The sequence below is a fragment of the Anopheles cruzii genome, chromosome 2 (assembly GCF_943734635.1).
Source record: "Anopheles cruzii chromosome 2, idAnoCruzAS_RS32_06, whole genome shotgun sequence".
Lineage (NCBI taxonomy): Eukaryota > Metazoa > Arthropoda > Insecta > Diptera > Culicidae > Anopheles > Anopheles cruzii.
Genome location: NC_069144.1, coordinates 18,854,332 through 18,872,241, shown reverse-complemented (window position 1 = coordinate 18,872,241; position 17,910 = coordinate 18,854,332). Strand labels below are relative to the sequence as shown.

Sequence of the window (17,910 nt, the reverse complement as noted above, 5' to 3'; positions counted from 1 at the left end):
AAAATCCAGAAACTGCTCGTATTACTTACGCACAGTTTTACCCCTTTCATTCGAGGCGAAGACACCTTATTCTCGAATCGAAATTTAAAACAAAACGAATAAAGTTGGCACATACTTAAAACGAATGGTACTCTCTAAACTTTACTTGGTTTACCGAAAAGAAAATTGTTTGCAGGAAACAATTCTTGACGAACGTTATGTAGAAATCTTGAATAATTTCATATATTTTATTTTTGTAATCGGGAGATATAGATTTGTGCTTCTTAATGCGTTGAGAGTTAAAGATGAACTAACTGGAGTAATCTCCAATTGTGCGGAGAAAACCTTTTTTCAATGAAAACTTGATGATATTTTTAAAACACTACTCGACTGCTCAAATTCGTATTATGACGAGGTCGCTACAGTTATAGAGACTTATTTTTATTTTCAACTTAAATGTTTGTACTTAAGCTGATGTACGGCCAGGGTTCGAAATCATAAAAGACACTACCACTTTTGTAACTTTGCATGCTCGTCGCTTTGGGGCACAAGTTCAAAGCTAAGTAAGAAAAGAGTAAGCTACTGCTATCGTACTTTTTGATTAAAAATATGTTTATTGAAGAAATAAACATTATTTCGCTTGTTGTATCCTAAGCAATTATGATTTTTCACTATCCTGTCGAAGGGCGAACGTTCAGTAGAAACGTTCCTTAACGAGTTATTTTTGACTTGTTGAGTTCTCATACATTTCACTTATTGAATGTGCGAGGAAGAAGTAAGACGAGTTTTCAGTTCCCTTCGCGAGTATATGCATGTGCATCGTGCAAAGGGAATCAAGGGAATGCAATAACGTTCCTCAGAGCAGTAGCGCCTGGTCTTCTTCGTGCGCCTCGGTTGAAGCGGTTCACAAACACAAAATATGATTGATCTCTTATCAACGTCCGACTGTCGCAGACGACAACATTCAATGGCAGGAAATTTGGAGGAAACATGATTGATAATACCACACCATTACGAGACGCTCTGCCAAACCTAAACGATCGACGCCATCCTTGGGCTATATATAAGGCATCGTCCTCCGCCATAAGCCGAAGGTAGTTAAGTGTGCCCCAATTTGAGTAGTTCTAATTTTTATCCGGTTCCGTTGGCGTGGTCTAACATGCAGTGGCCTACCAAATTACTACTACTGGCTGGACTGGCCGTGTGCTGTGCATATGCAGCCGAGGTAAACTAGTGATACTTGTGCTATACTGTAACGTATTTAGTTCCTAAAATGTACCATCCTGTTCCGTTGTGCTTGACCAGGTTAAGACAAACCGTAACCCCAGAATAGTGAATGGATCCTACGCCCCTACTACGCCGTACAACGTATATGTGTTATACCTGAACTCCGGCAATGCCGGATTCTTTGGTGGTGGTTCCCTGATTTCTGATCGCCACGTGTTGACGGCAGCGCAGAACATTCAAGGGTTTGTGCGATGGGAAATGGGACTAGGCAGTACCGTTTTCTCCCAGTTGAGCACGATGGTGTCTACTCAAGCAATCCCGCATCCGTCGTTCAATAGTGTGAATCGTGCCAACGATATCGGCATTATCATTCTACCATCTCCAGTCGCGTTTACGGCGACTGTATCTCCGGTTACACTTCCGGTTCTTAATCGCCATACACCATACGAAAATGAGGAAGGCAAAATCGTAGGATTTGGATTCAACTCAGTTAATGGTAGGTGTGGTAACATCGCGGAACTCTCCAACGCAACACTTTCGAATCTACTTAACTATTTGCAGGGCAAGTTAATGCAGATTTCTTGATGCTTTCGTATCAAAGAGTGATTGGTGATAGTCGGTGTTCCGGAATCTTTCAAATAACGCTCCCATATCATTTCTGTGCGGAGGATACCCTGTATCGCTCGAACATCTGCAACGGCGATCTTGGTGCTGGATTCATTATTCTGGATCAACGCGTTGAAACACTGGTCGGTGTTGCCTCGCTTATTACTGCATCGTGTGATTCGCAGCAACCCACTGGCTACACGCGTATTTCTTCGTACCGTCAATGGATCCGGGACAGCACTGGAGTTTAGAAGATCCACATTGAAAACCATATGATGTACAAACATTCGAAACGAATGAAAAAGATGAACGATACGTTTAATATACAGATTAACAAAATTTTATTTCATTCTCAAAAGAACACGTGTCATAAATTTTAGTAATTGATCACCGTAAGGTTGCCTCTATGAGCGTTATTAGCATCAACAACAACTGATAATTCAATGTAGCTTATGTTGCCCTATATGCATTTTGTGACACGAAAAAACAAATAATGGCAAAAGGCTTATATTTTTGGTGCCCAATATAAAAAATCCGAACTTCGCTTATTTTTTTTAATACACATAGAGAACGAAGAAAGGCCTATCTTAGATTCCAATATTTCCCAAAATACCATGAAATCTATAGCTAATACCATCTTAAACAGCGATTGACATCTTAAAAGAGCTATTTTAAAAGAAAATATACTCATATTTTCACATATTATTTAAATGTTTAGTTGCTCTACTTTTGCTGAGGAAATGAACCGTCATATATTGCCCGGTTATATTATTGTATAAATTTGAATAATTTATTAAAGAGTAAACTATTAGTACAAATAAAAGGAGCCTAATGCGCAAAACTAACGGTCCACAGTTGTAAAAACGAACAAAATATGAAACGTTTTGTTAGTGGTGAAATATTTCAACGTCAAAATATTCTTGAATTGCATTATGTTTGTCATTGGGTGTAAAATGTCACTGAACAATGTAATGTTTTTGTGGGTGTAAATAAATCGTTCGCTCCCAGTTCAGATTGTAGCATTAAATTGTCTCCAGTAAAGTGTTAACAAGGAGTTTGTGAGCGTAGAATAATTTTAGTGGGTAGGAATTTCGACACACTTGTTTTGCGACCAAACTAGCAGAGCATTGAAGAAAGATGCCTGCCGATAACGACAACCACGAACCGGAAACTCCGGCAACGCAGCGGCTAACGAACGATGATTTTCGTAAACTTTTGATGACGCCTAGGGCTCCTCCGGGAGCCGGCCATGCCACGGGTTCAATCCGGGACGCGATGGCTAAGGGATCCTCGTCAGGATTAACCTCAGCAGCAATGTCCTCGGGATCGGGGTCCTCATCATCTACCATGAAACCACCATCATCCGAGCGACACGAAGCCCGACGAAAGAAAAAGAATTTCTATGCCCAGCTTAAAAAACAGGAAGATAACAAGCTGGCTGAGTTGGCCGAAAAGTACCGCGATCGAGCACGCGAACGTCGCGACGGTGCCAATCCGGATTACCAAAATCTCGACTCCACCAGCTCAACCAGCGCCTACCGTGCCGTAGCCCCGGACGCCAAGTCTGGTCTAGACGCAGCCGAGCGTCGCCGGCAGCAAATCCAGGAATCCAAGTTTTTGGGCGGAGATATGGAGCATACCCATTTGGTAAAAGGTCTCGATTATGCACTGCTGCAGAAGGTTCGCAGCGAAATCGTGGCCAAGGAGCAAGAACAAGAGGAGGAAATGGAGAAGCTAGTTGACGTCGAACCACCCATGCACCGTAGTGGAGTCGGTGGCTCACAAGCAGATAAGGACACGACGCAGGGTGGATCAGAAGAGGTCGAGTTCCACACCGTGATGGGACAAAACATTTTTCGCCTTCTGGAAAAGCAGCGCTCACGGACGATCGAGCGCAATGAAATGTTCGCCCCAGGTCGTTTAGCGTACCACATCGAGCTGGAGGACGAAAATGTGGACACGGACATTCCGACAACGGTGATCCGGTCGAAGGCGGAGGTGCCGCTAGATGTTGGTGACACGCAAACGCTCACCACTAACGATATCGTGATCAACAAATTGGCCCAAATTTTATCCTACTTGCGGCAAGGTGGTCGAGGCAAGAAGAACAAGCGGCGTGACAAGGACAAACCGCTATTCAAGCTGCCCGAGGAACTTAGTGGCAAAGGTGGCACGCTGGGTGACGATTCGATCTACGGTGAAATCGGCGACTATCAACCGAGCCGCCGATACGAAGATGTCGCTACGTCTTCGAAGCTCGAGGGCAACACGGGCAAGCACAGCTATTTCGACAAGTATGGTGAAGAAGCATCATCCGAGCGGGAGCCAGTCATTCCGCCCGTTCCTGCGCCACCGAAGCTGTCCGCGCAACTAATTACCAAGTTAACGGCAGAGCCGGAGGGATACGCCGAGTGTTATCCGGGGTTGCAGGAAATGAACGACGCGATCGACGATTCCGACGATGAAGTGGATTACACCAAAATGGATCTGGGTAACAAGAAGGGACCAATTGGGCGTTGGGACTTTGACACGCAGGAGGAATACTCCGACTACATGAGCAGCAAAGAAGCGCTTCCGAAAGCCGCCTTCCAGTATGGCGTTAAAATGCAGGATGGCCGCAAAACGCGCAAGCACAAGACAGAAAAGAACGAGAAAGCGGAGCTTGACCGGGAATGGCAGCAGATTCAGAACATTATTCACAAACGCAAAGCAAAGGCGGTAACCGACGAAGACATCGATTTTAAAAAGTCAAAATACTAGACCAAACGACTAGACCGGCAAAATGCCGTAAAAGAAATCTTTTATTGCTGTTTCGCAGCTGTATACAATAAGATCATAAAGATAAAATACACAAAAAACGTTTGTCTTGTCTTTGAAAATACTTACGATTTTTCGTAGGCTTAGGCTAAAAGGCGTAATGTGACTTAACAGTTCTTCAGTTACTCTAGCTCTGGCCAAGGCCAATATGTAAGGCCATTTGTTTCGTTGGAAGTGTTGCCTAATAGTCTAGCTTTGCCTTATTGCTTTATAAGTAGAAGCGGCGTCCGCGTTTTGTACAAGTCCCCCGAAATGAATTCAGTAGAAGTGCGCGGGATTCAGGAAGTGGTACATAATGCCGGCAGCCATGAGCAGGAAGTAGATCGTAACAGCGCACCACCAGAGCTTGCGCTCCCATGGTACCACTTTCAGGTTGCGAAGCACACCGATTCCAACCAGGAACCCGGCAAGTGCACCACTGGCGTGCGCAACGTAACCCACTTTATCGAAAGGATCATTGATACTGTTGTAAATGGAACTTCCCAAATCCGTTATGCAGAACACCAAAAACACGAACAGCTGCACAATAGCGAATTCCATCTGGCTCCAGTTCTGAGGCAAAAAACAACAAAGTAAATGTTAACTCTTTGGCAAATAATCCAATTGAAGACTCCATTCGTGCGCCACTCACCATGATGATGGTAGCGATATGAGCCGTGATGAGTGCGTACACGCCACCGGATGCTCCGGCAAGAAAAACGCGAGGCGTGAAAATAGATGTGCCCATCGATCCCGCTACGACACCGGCCAGGTAAACCAATGCTACCCGCCACCAGCAGTGCACCAACTCCAGTGCGACGCCCAGAAATATTTGCACCAGCAGGTTCATCATCAGATGCATAAAACTTCAAAATAGATGGAACATTAAATTAAAACACGGTTACCATAAATTTCTCCAGACTCTGTAAGTAGACGGATTGCAAAGATGCAAGTTTCACAAATAACCAATCAACGCTCACCCAATATGCACGAACATGTACGTCAGAAAGCGCCACACCTCGTGGCGTAAGTTGGGATTGTAGATAAACAATGTCGCCATTGGTCCATTAGTGCTCGTGCCGTTCTGGCTGAATGGGGAGAAATAGAGCATGCAGAAAAAAGGAGGCAAGTCTTTAGGCGTCACTCAAGATAGCTGTTTCCCAGTACTTACTTCTGAGTTTTGATAATGTCCACCACGAAGAATATGATTTCCATGATTGAAAAAATAATCATCATCAACGGTGGTGGCCACACTTTCATGCTCCGCTCGTACTCGCCATCTGCAATGGAAAATGGCTTTTCTTAACTTTTGAAACAGTTCATAAATGCGAGGTGTGATATGTTAAATTTTTTCCTTGGAATCAATAGGCCAAAACAAATTAAAGGTCCGACTTCACAGCCAAGTAATTTGAATAAAGTTTGAAGTACAGCCAAGGTCGCCTCATAAGTGGCTGAAAGAAACGTTCACGCAACTCAATCATATCGGGACATCATCACACGGATAAGTACAGGGGCGAGATAAGGAGCAAATCGCTTCGAGTGGTAATTATTGGGCGTTAATACAGCAAATTTTGTTACAGTGCCCTACCTGTCTCGTCGGCTACGGCCGGGGTGCGCCTTGGTACCACGACTCGGCAGTACTTGATGCAGAGATCCCGGAACAAGTACGGATGTTCGGTGCTCAATTTGTAAAACTCTTCGAAATCGAGGTGGCCATCGTTGTTTTGGTCGGAGCGCATCAATACCTCGCGCATCACCTCCTTCGGTATATCGGGACATTTTTTATCACGTATCAAATTTCTCAGTTCGTTTCTGGACAAGTAACCGTTCCCATCGGTGTCGTACTGTTTGGCGTGAAGTAAAACATGAAAACGCGTGTAAGAAAGAACAGTTTTGTCAATATTCAAAAACCCACCGAAGGTCAATGGGCTACACCCTTTTCGCGTTAATTATCACCTTTTCGAAAATGATCCGCAGTTCCTGCCGCCTTTGGTTCTCTTCAACCGTGTTGAGACGTTGTAAGGGAATTTGTTGCACTTGTCGCTCGTGGTGGTCCATCGTGAACTAACGCAGTTGAATCTAACGGATGGAAACGAAGGTCTAGCTTAGCAGTCCAACCAAACGCGCCGAGATGCTTCTGACGCTTTCCTTTCGAGATATCCTTTTTGGGAAAACTTTCTACTTTCCCAGCACCTTGTTCCGGGCGCACCGGTCTTAGTTTTCCATTCACATTCGATGAGTCAATGATTCATACCTTAGACGGGCGCGACGCTGCTCAATGAACCGTCACTGTTCATAATCTGTGCCGCGTTCAGGTCTTTTTATCGCACAAGCCGCAACACAACGACATAACTCTTTACCGTTACATATGTATGTTGGTTTTGTTTGGATTTGTTTCGTTCAACGTCAACTTGAATCCCATGCTCCGCTAGCATCTGATAGGCACACCCTGCTCAACGTTACAACTGCTTAAGCGCTTTCTGTAAAGTGGCCTTCGTGCACCGATAAACGGCAATACCCTTTGTGTTAAACCATTCTATGATCAAACAAACTATTGCTACAGCTTATCGATAGAATTAATGAACATTTACTGAAAACTGCACAAAATGATATCGAAAATGTATTGCTGGATAAAATGAAATATTTCAACCTATGCACTGTCACATGCCGAAGGCACATTTAAAAAGTGCCATTGAGATTGAGGAAAACTCCATGATTTCCATGGCGACCCGCATCGTCGATTGACTAACAAAACAAAGTACATCAAAAAACGACTCTGCCCTTTTAAACCAAAGTTCGAGTTTCCCGAGCTCAAGATGTTTTCCAATAGAAAACTACTGAAAACAGGAACTTACCGCACTCGTGATTCCATAGCGAACTTTCAGTTCAGGTTAATGTCGAAAAAACACAATCGTAGATCGTTTCTGTATTAAAACAATTACTTCCGTTCTCAGAGTTACCATCCAGAAGATACATTCTCTGATTGATATGCCAACTTTGGAAGGACTCAGCATAGCATTGCCAAATGTTCTACCGGAGGAGTCTGGTTCAATCGAGACACAAACTATAAAGTGGCAGGAAAAAGTGTTCAGCCGTTACGAGATCGAGTACTACACTATGAAGGACAACTGCAAATCCGAACGCCAGAAACAGTACTTTCAACGATTGAAGGCTGAACCCCAAGAACCAGCAATACTTTTCACATATGTCGATGGTGATAGCTACTACCCGGAGGATTTGGACGATGTCAACCAAAAGAATGTGCCACGTGTTTTGGGAGCAAGCACCCAATCAATGTACCTAATGGCAGACCTCGGCCAGGACGTACTTCTATATAGTCTGCACTGGCTTGAGGACGATGGTGTCCTCCTGGTGTACCCGGATTTTAACCGTTTTACCGTCAATCCATACTATCATGAGGCGCGAGGGTCAAATTTGCAAATGTACCATTACGCGCTGGAGAAAACCGATGCCGCCGACCGGCTGACTGAAATTAAATCAGATAACAATGTCATCGTTGCCAGCAAAAGCAACTTGCATCTTCCGTTTACTAGAGAACTCGGGTTCTCAATGCCAAAAAAGCTGCATCGTGACGTGTTCGTGTTGCTAGAAATGCTGTACGCCAGCGAATTCAAATATGATGTATTGCATATACGATACAGAGTGAAACTGCCGGATGGTGTGAAAATGGCCGAACAATACAGTTCTGAAGAGATCAGCAGCACGCACAGTTCCAGAAAAACGAACAATCGGTGGCATTTTGGTCACTGTGTTGAGCTACATTTAACGCTGCCCGAATCTAGGGAGCCATTGCTTCACGTAGTGGATTTGTACTTAGAAGCCATCTCCATCGACAGCTGCTGTAGAGAACGATATCTTGGGTTAGTTTCACTGACAAACGCTTTCAGTTAGTTCGTTAACTTCAAATGCTTTGCATTTGCAGCCACTCGCACCTTCCACTACCTTTGGTACCGGGAGGTGGCGAAAAGACATTAAACTTTATACAACTTATCAAAAACGACATGTTCGCGGATCGCTTGGAAGCCTTTCTCGTCGGAAACCGCCGGGCTGTGGATCTTGTTTCTTTCTATGGCAAGGTAAATCAACCTCAGACAAATTGAATTATGTGTTTAAACCAGTTCACTTTGCACTTTATGTTTGCAGACCGGACAAAACATACTGAATCGATATGGAAACGAAACCAGCTCATCTGGCAAACTACTTGTTCGATATCATATCATCCGCCAGCATCAGCCAAAGGTGTTGAATGAGGGATTTTATAAGGCCACTCTTAAATCAAAAAATATTACCCTCAACCAATTGATTGCCTCTTATCACGCAGCTCGGGAGCGCCTAGAAGAATTTGTAGAGTTAAAATACTAAGTGACAGTAATCTTCCTCTTCATTAGCTTTGAGAAATATTTCAAGCATTTGCGCAATGGTGTGCTGCTGATTAAAAAATATGATAAAAAACAACAAAATAAACATATTTCTTACCATGAAAGGGGTACACTTCCGGCACACAGAGGATCTCTACTACCGTCACTGACCTGCCGAAACTTTGACCGAACCCTGCACTTTTGTCATCAGCCTATCGTTAAGGATTTGAAATAGAATTAAACGAAAATTATTGGTTGGTGATTATTGGTTTTTGTCTACCTAAATTTCCTAGATAAAGAGAAGTAGAAAATTATACGTTTATATCGTTGGCATTCTACACGGTTTGGAAATAATAATGTAATCCGTAATGGTTCAGAAAAAGGGTGCTTGTAAGAACCACCCTAGTTTCGCGCTGTTGCCACGTTTGACTAAATATTGCTGACCCCTAGTCATCATCATCACTATCAGCAACAAGACTGATGGGCTAAAGGGGGACAAGAGGCGCCGCGTCTCGAACGGGAGAATTTCAATGCTTTTCAAAACATTGTCGTTGCTCAGTTCCATTTTTACCCTACCACGTTTGCTTTCTTTGCGCCGTCTGCGGCTTACAAACGTATTGGCAATGATTTGTACTTTTGCAGTCTTGCACCACCGGACAGAGATCCCGCCGACGAGATCGCGCAGATCGCAATGGCAAAACAATCGGCCAAACGTTGCAAATTCTCCTTACTCATGCTACATCTACATCCGCATATTGACCATATTGCAGCGTGTTATTCCTTGCAACAGCAGACTGGAGAAGCTGTACAATCATACTCATCAAGACCTTCAAGTTTTCCATTTTGTTTCCTTTTACCAATTTTTTGCACTATATGAAATCCACAGAGAACGAGACATTTCATATGAAACCCATAGCGAATGAGACATTTTTTTCATACCCAAAAATCTCACTCCGAATTGCCATTTTCTGCACCAGAAGCGAACTCCAAGCGAATTTGTTTATAAAGTGAAACCTACCCTTAAAGACGGCAACGGGCAGATATTACCAGAACATGGGTTGTTATTCATTTAAGCAATTCCTTCAAATTCATCTGGGAACTTTGCTCCAAAGTTTTAGTGTAGTATATTAGATTATACAAAGTCAATCGCAAATTCTGCCTGTGCAATGAGCACGCCACAATAAATAAAAGCAAAGCTTCGACTTGGGCTTCCGTTGGAGTACAGACTTCTGATGATATGGCCTTAAGAGATGAAAAAGTTTGCTTACATTCAGCACAGTTTAAGGGCACTAAAAAAGGGGTCCAATGTTAACGTAAAGGGGAAATCGTCTCCCAAAGAACTCCGAGTGGCCTTGCACCTGCAGCTGCCTGCGCACAGACTCGGTAGCAGCGGTTATGACCCAATTTAGCGTGGCCGGTCGGGTAGGTTGGGCGATCTCCGTGGCTGCTTATATTAATGATATTACGGATCATTCGATTGTTTATTATCCATTAGTTGGCGGAAACTTTAAAGACTCGACGCAGTGCGTGGCATCCCTCTGGCAGGCGCTGGTTGTCCCCTGCGATCCCCGGTTCTGGCCTGCTGCACTGCTGAAAACGTCGCCCTTCGGCGGATGGCCCTTAGCTAGAGATGGCAAGAAGTGCGATTTTCGTGTCGTCATGTCAGGACCCGGACACGGACCCGAACCCGCTCGCCAGCGGATGACGCGCCCCGAAAGACCAAACAAGATGGATCGCCATTTCTGACCGGATGGAATTTCAATCAAACGCACACACAAAATGTGGGATCTCCACATCTCGCTCGCTCGCTCTCTCGCGCTTGCTCGCTCTCTTTTTCACTGGCCACTGGTGGTGTTGCTGTGCGCCGCTGAAATACGAAATACCGCAAGAGACGACGGCCCGCGGAAAACCGAAGAATGCTGAAGCCAAGCAGACAACAGCACAGTGTGTGTGTGTGTGCCGACAACGGGCTGGCGGGCGAGGTAAGCTTAGCGCTCCACAACCCGTTTTACCCTGTTTGCCTCAAGCGTGATCAACCGCTTTCGAACCAGCAGGCAGCAGGCCGTCCCGTCCCACCGTCCCCTGTCTTGTCCGTGGGTCCACGGCCGCGCGGACAAGAAACCGGTGCGAAAAAAAGAGAAACGAAAGAAGCTCACCATCATCGCCGCCTCACCTTCTTCTATACGCGAGGAGTTGGCTGCTACGTTGCCGTGATTTCCTATGGCAACAACACAATCGAGCGGCTGCGGCTATAAGCATCCTTCCTTCGCCATTCTGCTTCGCCCCCTCTCGCTCTACCATCTGCCCAATTGCTCTCTCTCTCGCGTCACAGCGTTGGGTTCTCTCCGTTTCCCATTTAATTTATCACTTTCCCACAGCCCGACTGTCTCGAGCGCTCCGTCTCGCTCGCTCGTGCTGAGGAAAAATTAGTTTTCTGCTGGCAAGTGGTAAAGAGAGGTCGGTACGAACGATGTGTGCGTGTGTGTATGTGTGTCCGCCACGAAAGCCACCTCGCACAGCGCCACTCTCGTTCTGCTTAGCTTCGTACAAAATATCTTTCTCCGCTCTTGTGTAGCAATGGACACTCGCGCGCCGCGATGCAGTGCCCCGCCGATCCGGTGGGGCAGCGGCGACGCGCGGGGCTCCATGTCGCGCTTTGTGTGTGCGTGTTTTTTTTTTTAAAATAAATTTAGCGGCTCGTGTTAGTGCGGAGCGGCGCGCTGCGCCTCCGAGGCTCTTGTTGAATACGTCTGGATCGTTCTGTACAAATTCACAATGACTAAGAGCGGCCGCAGTGTGCTGGGATGGGAGAGGGAGCCAAATAGGACTGGGAGAAGAGGAACGGACGCGGGTGTTGTTTTTTACATCACCCTCCGCACGCACCGCCTCGTCCCGTTGTGTCTCATACATATTCTTATGCCTATAGGACCAGCAAAAGGCTCATCCAAAAATGGGCCCGCAGCCCAGGGAGGGCGTTGAAGCCTGAAAGTGAGCGAGTCCGCACGTTGCGCCGTGTGGCAGAGAGGGACACATGGACCTGGCTACTGGCGACGAAGTTCGCGAACAGCGATGCGTTGGATTGCGGAATGTGGAACACACCTGCACTTTGAAGGGCAATGTTGTTGTTAAAAATTGTTGTCGACTTTTTAATAAAATCATAATCAGTAACCGTTTTAAGCAAACGGTTTTCAATTATGTAACCTGTTTTTCATTTTATTTTATTTATTTTTTGTACCGGAACGACGATGCTGCTTCGCTGTCTAGTCTTCCACGTTGAGTGTTGGTTCGCATAAAGGAAGAATTGCGTTCACTTATCGGCCTTCTCGACCGGTTCACCAGGTTTTCACCTCTTTCCTTTTCCGTCGCGCCGAGTTGCTCTGGAGGGAAAAGCCTACTCTGTAGCTGCAGCGTGTTAACGGAAATCAATCTGTTTAAACTAAATAAATCCATAGCTCGGCGCACCAGATGTGTTGCTATGTTGACCCGCACAAAATGTCGCAATTATTATTAAACAATGTTACGTAATGGGACGTGGCATGTAGGACACGACGATAACGATAGTGGGCCGCTTAGCACGTTGTCCGCGTGACGGTGTTACTTCTACCATCGCGATGGCAATGTAAATAATATTGTGAATGATTCCTGTTTGAAGCTCATCTCCTTGGAAGACTGTGCGTTCGATCCAAATCCGGTACCAACAGAGTATCGCTATCTCCCTCCCGGCTAGTTTCGGGAGTTTTTTTTCTTCTTTTTTCTTTTCATATTTCATACCTCGACATGTTTCTGTGCCAACGACATGAGGCCTGCCCGCCCCGCTCTGCCGTCACACCGCAGCGAACGCGGGAGAGAAGTCAGAGAACGAAACTAAAAGCAAGAAGAAAAAACGAAGAAAAAAAACTAAACCAGAAGCTGCTCAATACAGGAATTTGCTAAAAATATATTCGCGCAACACACGCGTGACATGTGCGTATGCGGCCCCGTGCTTCTTGGTGTGAGCGCCAGGGAAATGATGCTCCATGTGCAGGTTCGGGCTTGTACATGTTTCATTGACTGAAGTTAAATTTGCAGACCAGCAGCCAGGCACACGGCTACACGGCTTTGTCCACATTGGACTTGAGCCTCTTGAAAGCGCGGATGTGCGTTGGATGAAAGGCGTCCCCGTTGCACCTGTTTCTTGCTCGAATAGAGTACAGATCTTTAATCCCCCTTTGGCTTGGGAAATTTCTTTCAGAAAGACAAAGACGCGAAGAAATCTCCCTTCCTTGGCCTTGGAGCAAGTGGTAAAGGTTTTTCTACCGGAACAATTTATTTTTTCGAACGATTATGACGAGGGCAAAGAAAGTACCTCAAATTGGTTGCGTTGCTTGGTTAAGGTACTCTGCTCAATAAACTGGTTTGAAGTGTCGATCGATTTTTGTGTGGTGGACACGTCTGGTGCTCGGGGCAGGACAGCTCAGTTTCTAGATTCTGGCGCAAATACGCTCCTAGTTGTTCGGAGCATCACCATATGGCTAACTAATTGTTTCGTGAACGGCGAACGTTTAGGCTAACTAGGTGTAGTTTTCAAGAGGAGCAAACGATACAATATTAAAGAGCTCGGATGGCGTAAAGCAGCGACAGTGCGAATCCGATTCTATCGCCTTGTGAAAGGAGTAGTTCGATATAATACTAAATCTCAGCCTCCTCATGGTACAGTGCAAGAGCTGTCGCCTGCATCGCTGGCATTGGATTGGATTGGTACAACTTAGTGCAATTTCGCAAAATAATCAAGGAAGTCAGCCATACTCTCTCTCTAAATGCGACGCAGTGTTGCACACTTATTTCTTCCCTCTGTACCGTTCCTGGAGGAAGACGTCGCGATGCACTTTCGGTGCGCTCACCAACACATCCATTCCATCTTGCTCGTAAGGTGTAGCCATATCGTAGTTTCCTGTCTGTAGCAAGAAAGCTGGCATTTCTCCTATCGCCAACCCTTCCTCCAAGGATCACACTCGCCTTCCGGCTTTCCTTGCCATCACACTTCCACACATTGGTAACATTTGCTAGGCCTTGTAATGCTGATTATTGATTGAACTGCCTACGTTTCGAGTAATGTTCCCATCCCAAGCCATCCATTCTCATCACCAACGTCGAGTCATCCCAGAGACTGTACTGCTGTACTGTGCCCTTTGTAGTCGCAATCGTGGCATGTACCATGATGTTTCTGATAACCCTGCTGCCGGAAATGTAGGGACATGTTCACTACTTTTCCTGTTAATTTTCATATCGAAAATCAAGTCAAACTTCGTACCAAAAGATCCACGCTTAAGCGTATCATTTGCTATCCAATGCAATGACTGTGAGGTACGCCCACAAAGTATACGCTTTGGCAGCCCGTTTTCCTTCGGCAAGAACTTAGTATGATGGAACTGTTGATGGAACCCTTTGCGGCAAGCGTAATGAATTGTGTGCCCATAACAGTCAGGAAGATGGCGACATCGGTTTAAGGGAAAAAGCCCATGTTACCCATTCCTTAAAAGTTTCGCCTCGACCGCAACTGCGATCTTAAAGTGGCTTAAAGTTGTGATGATTCCTCCGATCGCGTACACTTCAGACTTCGACGAAACGACGGGAGGATGACGATGACTAATTTTACGCTTTTGTGATTCGTGTGAAGAAATATTCGCCACCTGGTAAACGCCATTCCTTATGCACTTTCTGTAACAACCTGCCTGCCTATTGGAATATGAAAATGACTTCCCTATTTTCATTGTTGCCAATAGATTGTTTATTCAATTAGAACTAAATTACGTCTTCCTTTCAATACTCGTGTTATCTAGACAATCTACTAACAATAGAACCGTACGTACCCAGCTGGCTGGGAGTACGTGACCCGCAGGCTGGCCACCTGGCAATCGCCCGGCGATGTATAGGAGAACAGTACCATAAATGAAGCGGGCTATTGTTTTGGTTTCTATAAAGAAAAAAAACGAGACTGTGAAACGGTAGTGAACCACTTTGGGTACGATCGATTGACCAGCGGAGAAACCAAATCTCATCACTTGCAAAAGGCCTCCGTCCGGGTGACTGGGTACGCAGTCTATTTGAGCGATATTTTTTTTTCTTGTTATGTACCCTTGCGTCAGTGTGTTGCTCGCGGTGGTGTTGTATTGGTGCGTATGCTGTGGGTTAAGAATACCGCTCTTTTTCATGTTTTATAATGTAGCATGATATCAACCATTTCGCATTGTCGACGTTTACGCTGCACCACTGTGTGGCTGGTGGCTGGTCGCTTGTCTGCCGTTTTCGGGCGCAATAGGAATGGGTCACGCATTGACATCACAGGACAAAAGTCCGGACACCGTGTCGGGGATTTTGTGCCCTAAATACAGTCATTTGTAGATCCAGGGTCTGGTTAGTGTACCGTTTTCGGGCGGACCAAATTACGTACCATCTAGCAGAAGCAATAGAGCGTTTGGCAGCGTAATCGTTTACGGGGATCGTTCGTACGACTACCAGGCCCGGTCGGTGTGGCAGTGTGTGCGTGAGGTCTGTCGAAACACGAAGCAGCACGGCGCATGAAAGTGTGAGTGAGAGGACGGCGCGTGCTGGCGGAAGAGAAACAGAGAAAGGGCGCATAATTTCCTGGCATGAATTGAAACACTGCTGGAGAAGCATACGAACTGCGAGCGGGCTCTTCTGCAGGGCCCACGGATTGAAGTCGTCGACGCTGCGACGTGCACAGAGTGTGTTCTCAGGGAAGGGTTTCGCTGACTGCGAAGCCGACCCCCAGCCGTGCGGTAGTGTGAGTAAGCGAAAGGTGCACGGAGAAAACGTGTGTTGGTTAAATATGGATGGAGTAGTGTGCCCGGAGCGTGCGATGGCGCTGCGTGTGAGAGAGTGTGTAGTTTGACCAAAGTGTGTTTCAGGGAAAAGAAAATGGCCGCTGTCGCGTGTGCAGCACCAGTTCTGTAGTGCTCCAGCATAAATCGTTCAATTCCGTACGGTAAAGTGTTTTTTGGTTCCTCATCTGTGTTCCTCCGGTGCACTACTGTACTCTGCACCGCCTGCCAGTGTCCGATTGTTCGTATCTGGGCCCGGCGCGGTCGTACGGGTCAAAGTTTAGAATCCCATTGCCCACCGTCATCATCTCGGTCATCCGTCGCCGTCGTCGTCACAGGCCGTTATCGGTAGGCGAATTGGCTTACTGGCCAGTCGGCGCCTCTCCATTGCCGCCGTCGTTGACGTCGCGCCGCAGCGGGTTGAACAGTGAGGACAGCCAAGAACAGCCGACCCCCCCCGTCCTGATTATTGCGTACTCGGGCTACGTAAACCTGGCGCTCGTCAGTTTACTACGGAAATACCTCGGGTGATTTGTGAGTGAGTTCATGGGCCACGATTGTCGTCACCAGTGCTACAGTTTTCTTCGGCCGAGGCGTAGAAATGGAAACGTGTGATCCCAGTGGCGCAGCGGGGTGTGCGAGAGGTGAACAAAGTTTTACGATTACGAAGATACGATTGTTCAAGTGCCCAACAAAACCAGCCTTAGCAGCAACCCATTCCAGTAGAACCGAAGCCCACATAGTTTCCGGCTATCTATGAGTAGCCTTTGGAGTGCATCAAGAGCACACCCATGTGTCCTGTCGCAAAATCCTGTTGGCCTTCCGGATAACGTACGTTCTCAAAGTTACCGTTACCGTTTTCATGCTGCGTGTGGCCACACCGAATTCCATGCCTGCAATCCATTCTTCCATCATTGTCTGCGCACCGTGTTCGTTGGAAGAAATCGAGTACGACGAGTGTTTCAGATCGCTCAATTCAGTGAAAGAAAAAAAAACGTCTCCTGGCCTGCGTGCATCTTGAAACAATTGTAGGTCTGGTAGGCGGGGTTTGTAGTGTCCATTTCCTGCTGGCCCCCAGAGTGCAGTGAAATTCAGATTTCTGACCTCAGCTGCCACGATGGTCCTGCAGTGTTTCGAGCGAGTCACCACAAGCTTACAGTGAAAATATAGTTTTTTTTTCATAACTTTCTGCGTTTAGAAACACGACGACAAAAGCGGATTAGGCTAGAGTGCACCCATTTTCCAGGGGTCATTGGCGGAATTGAAGATTTAAATGTAAACCTCTATGGAAAGTACGCTGAGTGTTTGTAGGTTCTACGTCTGGTTTGAATGCCATCAAATACGCCGTTTCTAACTATTGGTCAAAGTTGGTGGTGGTTGGGAAAAGGACGTTTATTCGGTAGAGTAGATCGTCGCTTCATCGTCTTCTGCGCTGCCAATAGTTGACGGATTGTAAATCTGCTGTACTCGAGGACATGTAGCCCTTTAACATTCTTTCATCTTATCGACCGGGGTGTGTCCCATATCTTACTAACGCGTTCCAAACTCTTCTCGACCTTTTTTTTTGCTCACCGCAGATGGTGTCTCTTTTCGTTTGGATGATTCTCTGTAGTTATTTTTTTCTTCACGCTCACGCCATTCCATGGACTCTCTCCTTTCTCGCTCATCCGGTGTCCTTGCGGTTTGCGTTCATACGTTTGCTATGGTGAGAAGAACGGTTCGCCAATCTTTATAATCGTGCGAAATCCAGATTACATTAAATTATGTTATTGTTTGAATCACCATTTGTCACGTGAATGAATCGCTAGGATTAGTTCGGATCGATTGTTGTGAATTGTAGTTAAATGAATTATGTTGTTTCGCTGCAAAGCCGCTCTTGCCATTAAGTGATGCCGTTTTCACAGCTGCCAACAAATATGATCGATTGACGACCGCACTGTGCCTAATGGACTCAATTGTCCCGGGTAGACCACCACCTCGTTTTGAGTCGTGCACTTATTTTGGGTGCCGTGTATTGTCGTTGTACTGCCACCAACTGTTTTGAAATTACCGTATGCCAGATATAAAGGGTTTAGCTATATCCTGTTGTATGCTGTTTTACC

General features: G+C 46.0%; 4 protein-coding genes across 4 annotated transcripts; 3 read left to right on the top strand and 1 right to left on the bottom strand.

Annotated features, from left to right (window-relative positions):
- Positions 1 to 1,138: 1,138 nt before the first annotated feature.
- On the top strand, positions 1,139 to 2,063 carry LOC128278604 (collagenase-like). Its single transcript, XM_053017334.1, has 3 exons — positions 1,139 to 1,204; positions 1,285 to 1,702; positions 1,768 to 2,063. Exons 1-3 carry the CDS (start codon positions 1,139 to 1,141, stop codon positions 2,061 to 2,063), a joined length of 780 nt encoding a protein of 259 aa, XP_052873294.1.
- Positions 2,064 to 2,833: 770 nt separating this feature from the next.
- LOC128278061 (protein Red) lies at positions 2,834 to 5,994 on the top strand. Its single transcript, XM_053016707.1, has one exon. The coding sequence runs from the start codon at positions 2,950 to 2,952 to the stop codon at positions 4,570 to 4,572; it is 1,623 nt and encodes a 540-aa protein (XP_052872667.1). The 5' UTR covers positions 2,834 to 2,949; the 3' UTR covers positions 4,573 to 5,994.
- Positions 4,589 to 6,692, bottom strand: LOC128278073 (protein rhomboid). Its single transcript, XM_053016725.1, has 6 exons — positions 6,565 to 6,692; positions 6,197 to 6,452; positions 5,780 to 5,888; positions 5,589 to 5,696; positions 5,261 to 5,474; positions 4,589 to 5,181 (listed from the first exon to the last, which is right to left on the bottom strand). The coding sequence occupies exons 1-6, from the start codon at positions 6,664 to 6,666 to the stop codon at positions 4,888 to 4,890; spliced, it is 1,083 nt and encodes a 360-aa protein (XP_052872685.1). The 5' UTR covers positions 6,667 to 6,692; the 3' UTR covers positions 4,589 to 4,887.
- Positions 6,693 to 7,424: 732 nt separating this feature from the next.
- LOC128268407 (tectonic-like complex member MKS1) lies at positions 7,425 to 8,991 on the top strand. The gene is made up of 4 exons (XM_053005486.1): positions 7,425 to 7,498; positions 7,563 to 8,489; positions 8,552 to 8,705; positions 8,773 to 8,991. Exons 1-4 carry the CDS (start codon positions 7,425 to 7,427, stop codon positions 8,989 to 8,991), a joined length of 1,374 nt encoding a protein of 457 aa, XP_052861446.1.
- Positions 8,992 to 17,910: the final 8,919 nt, after the last annotated feature.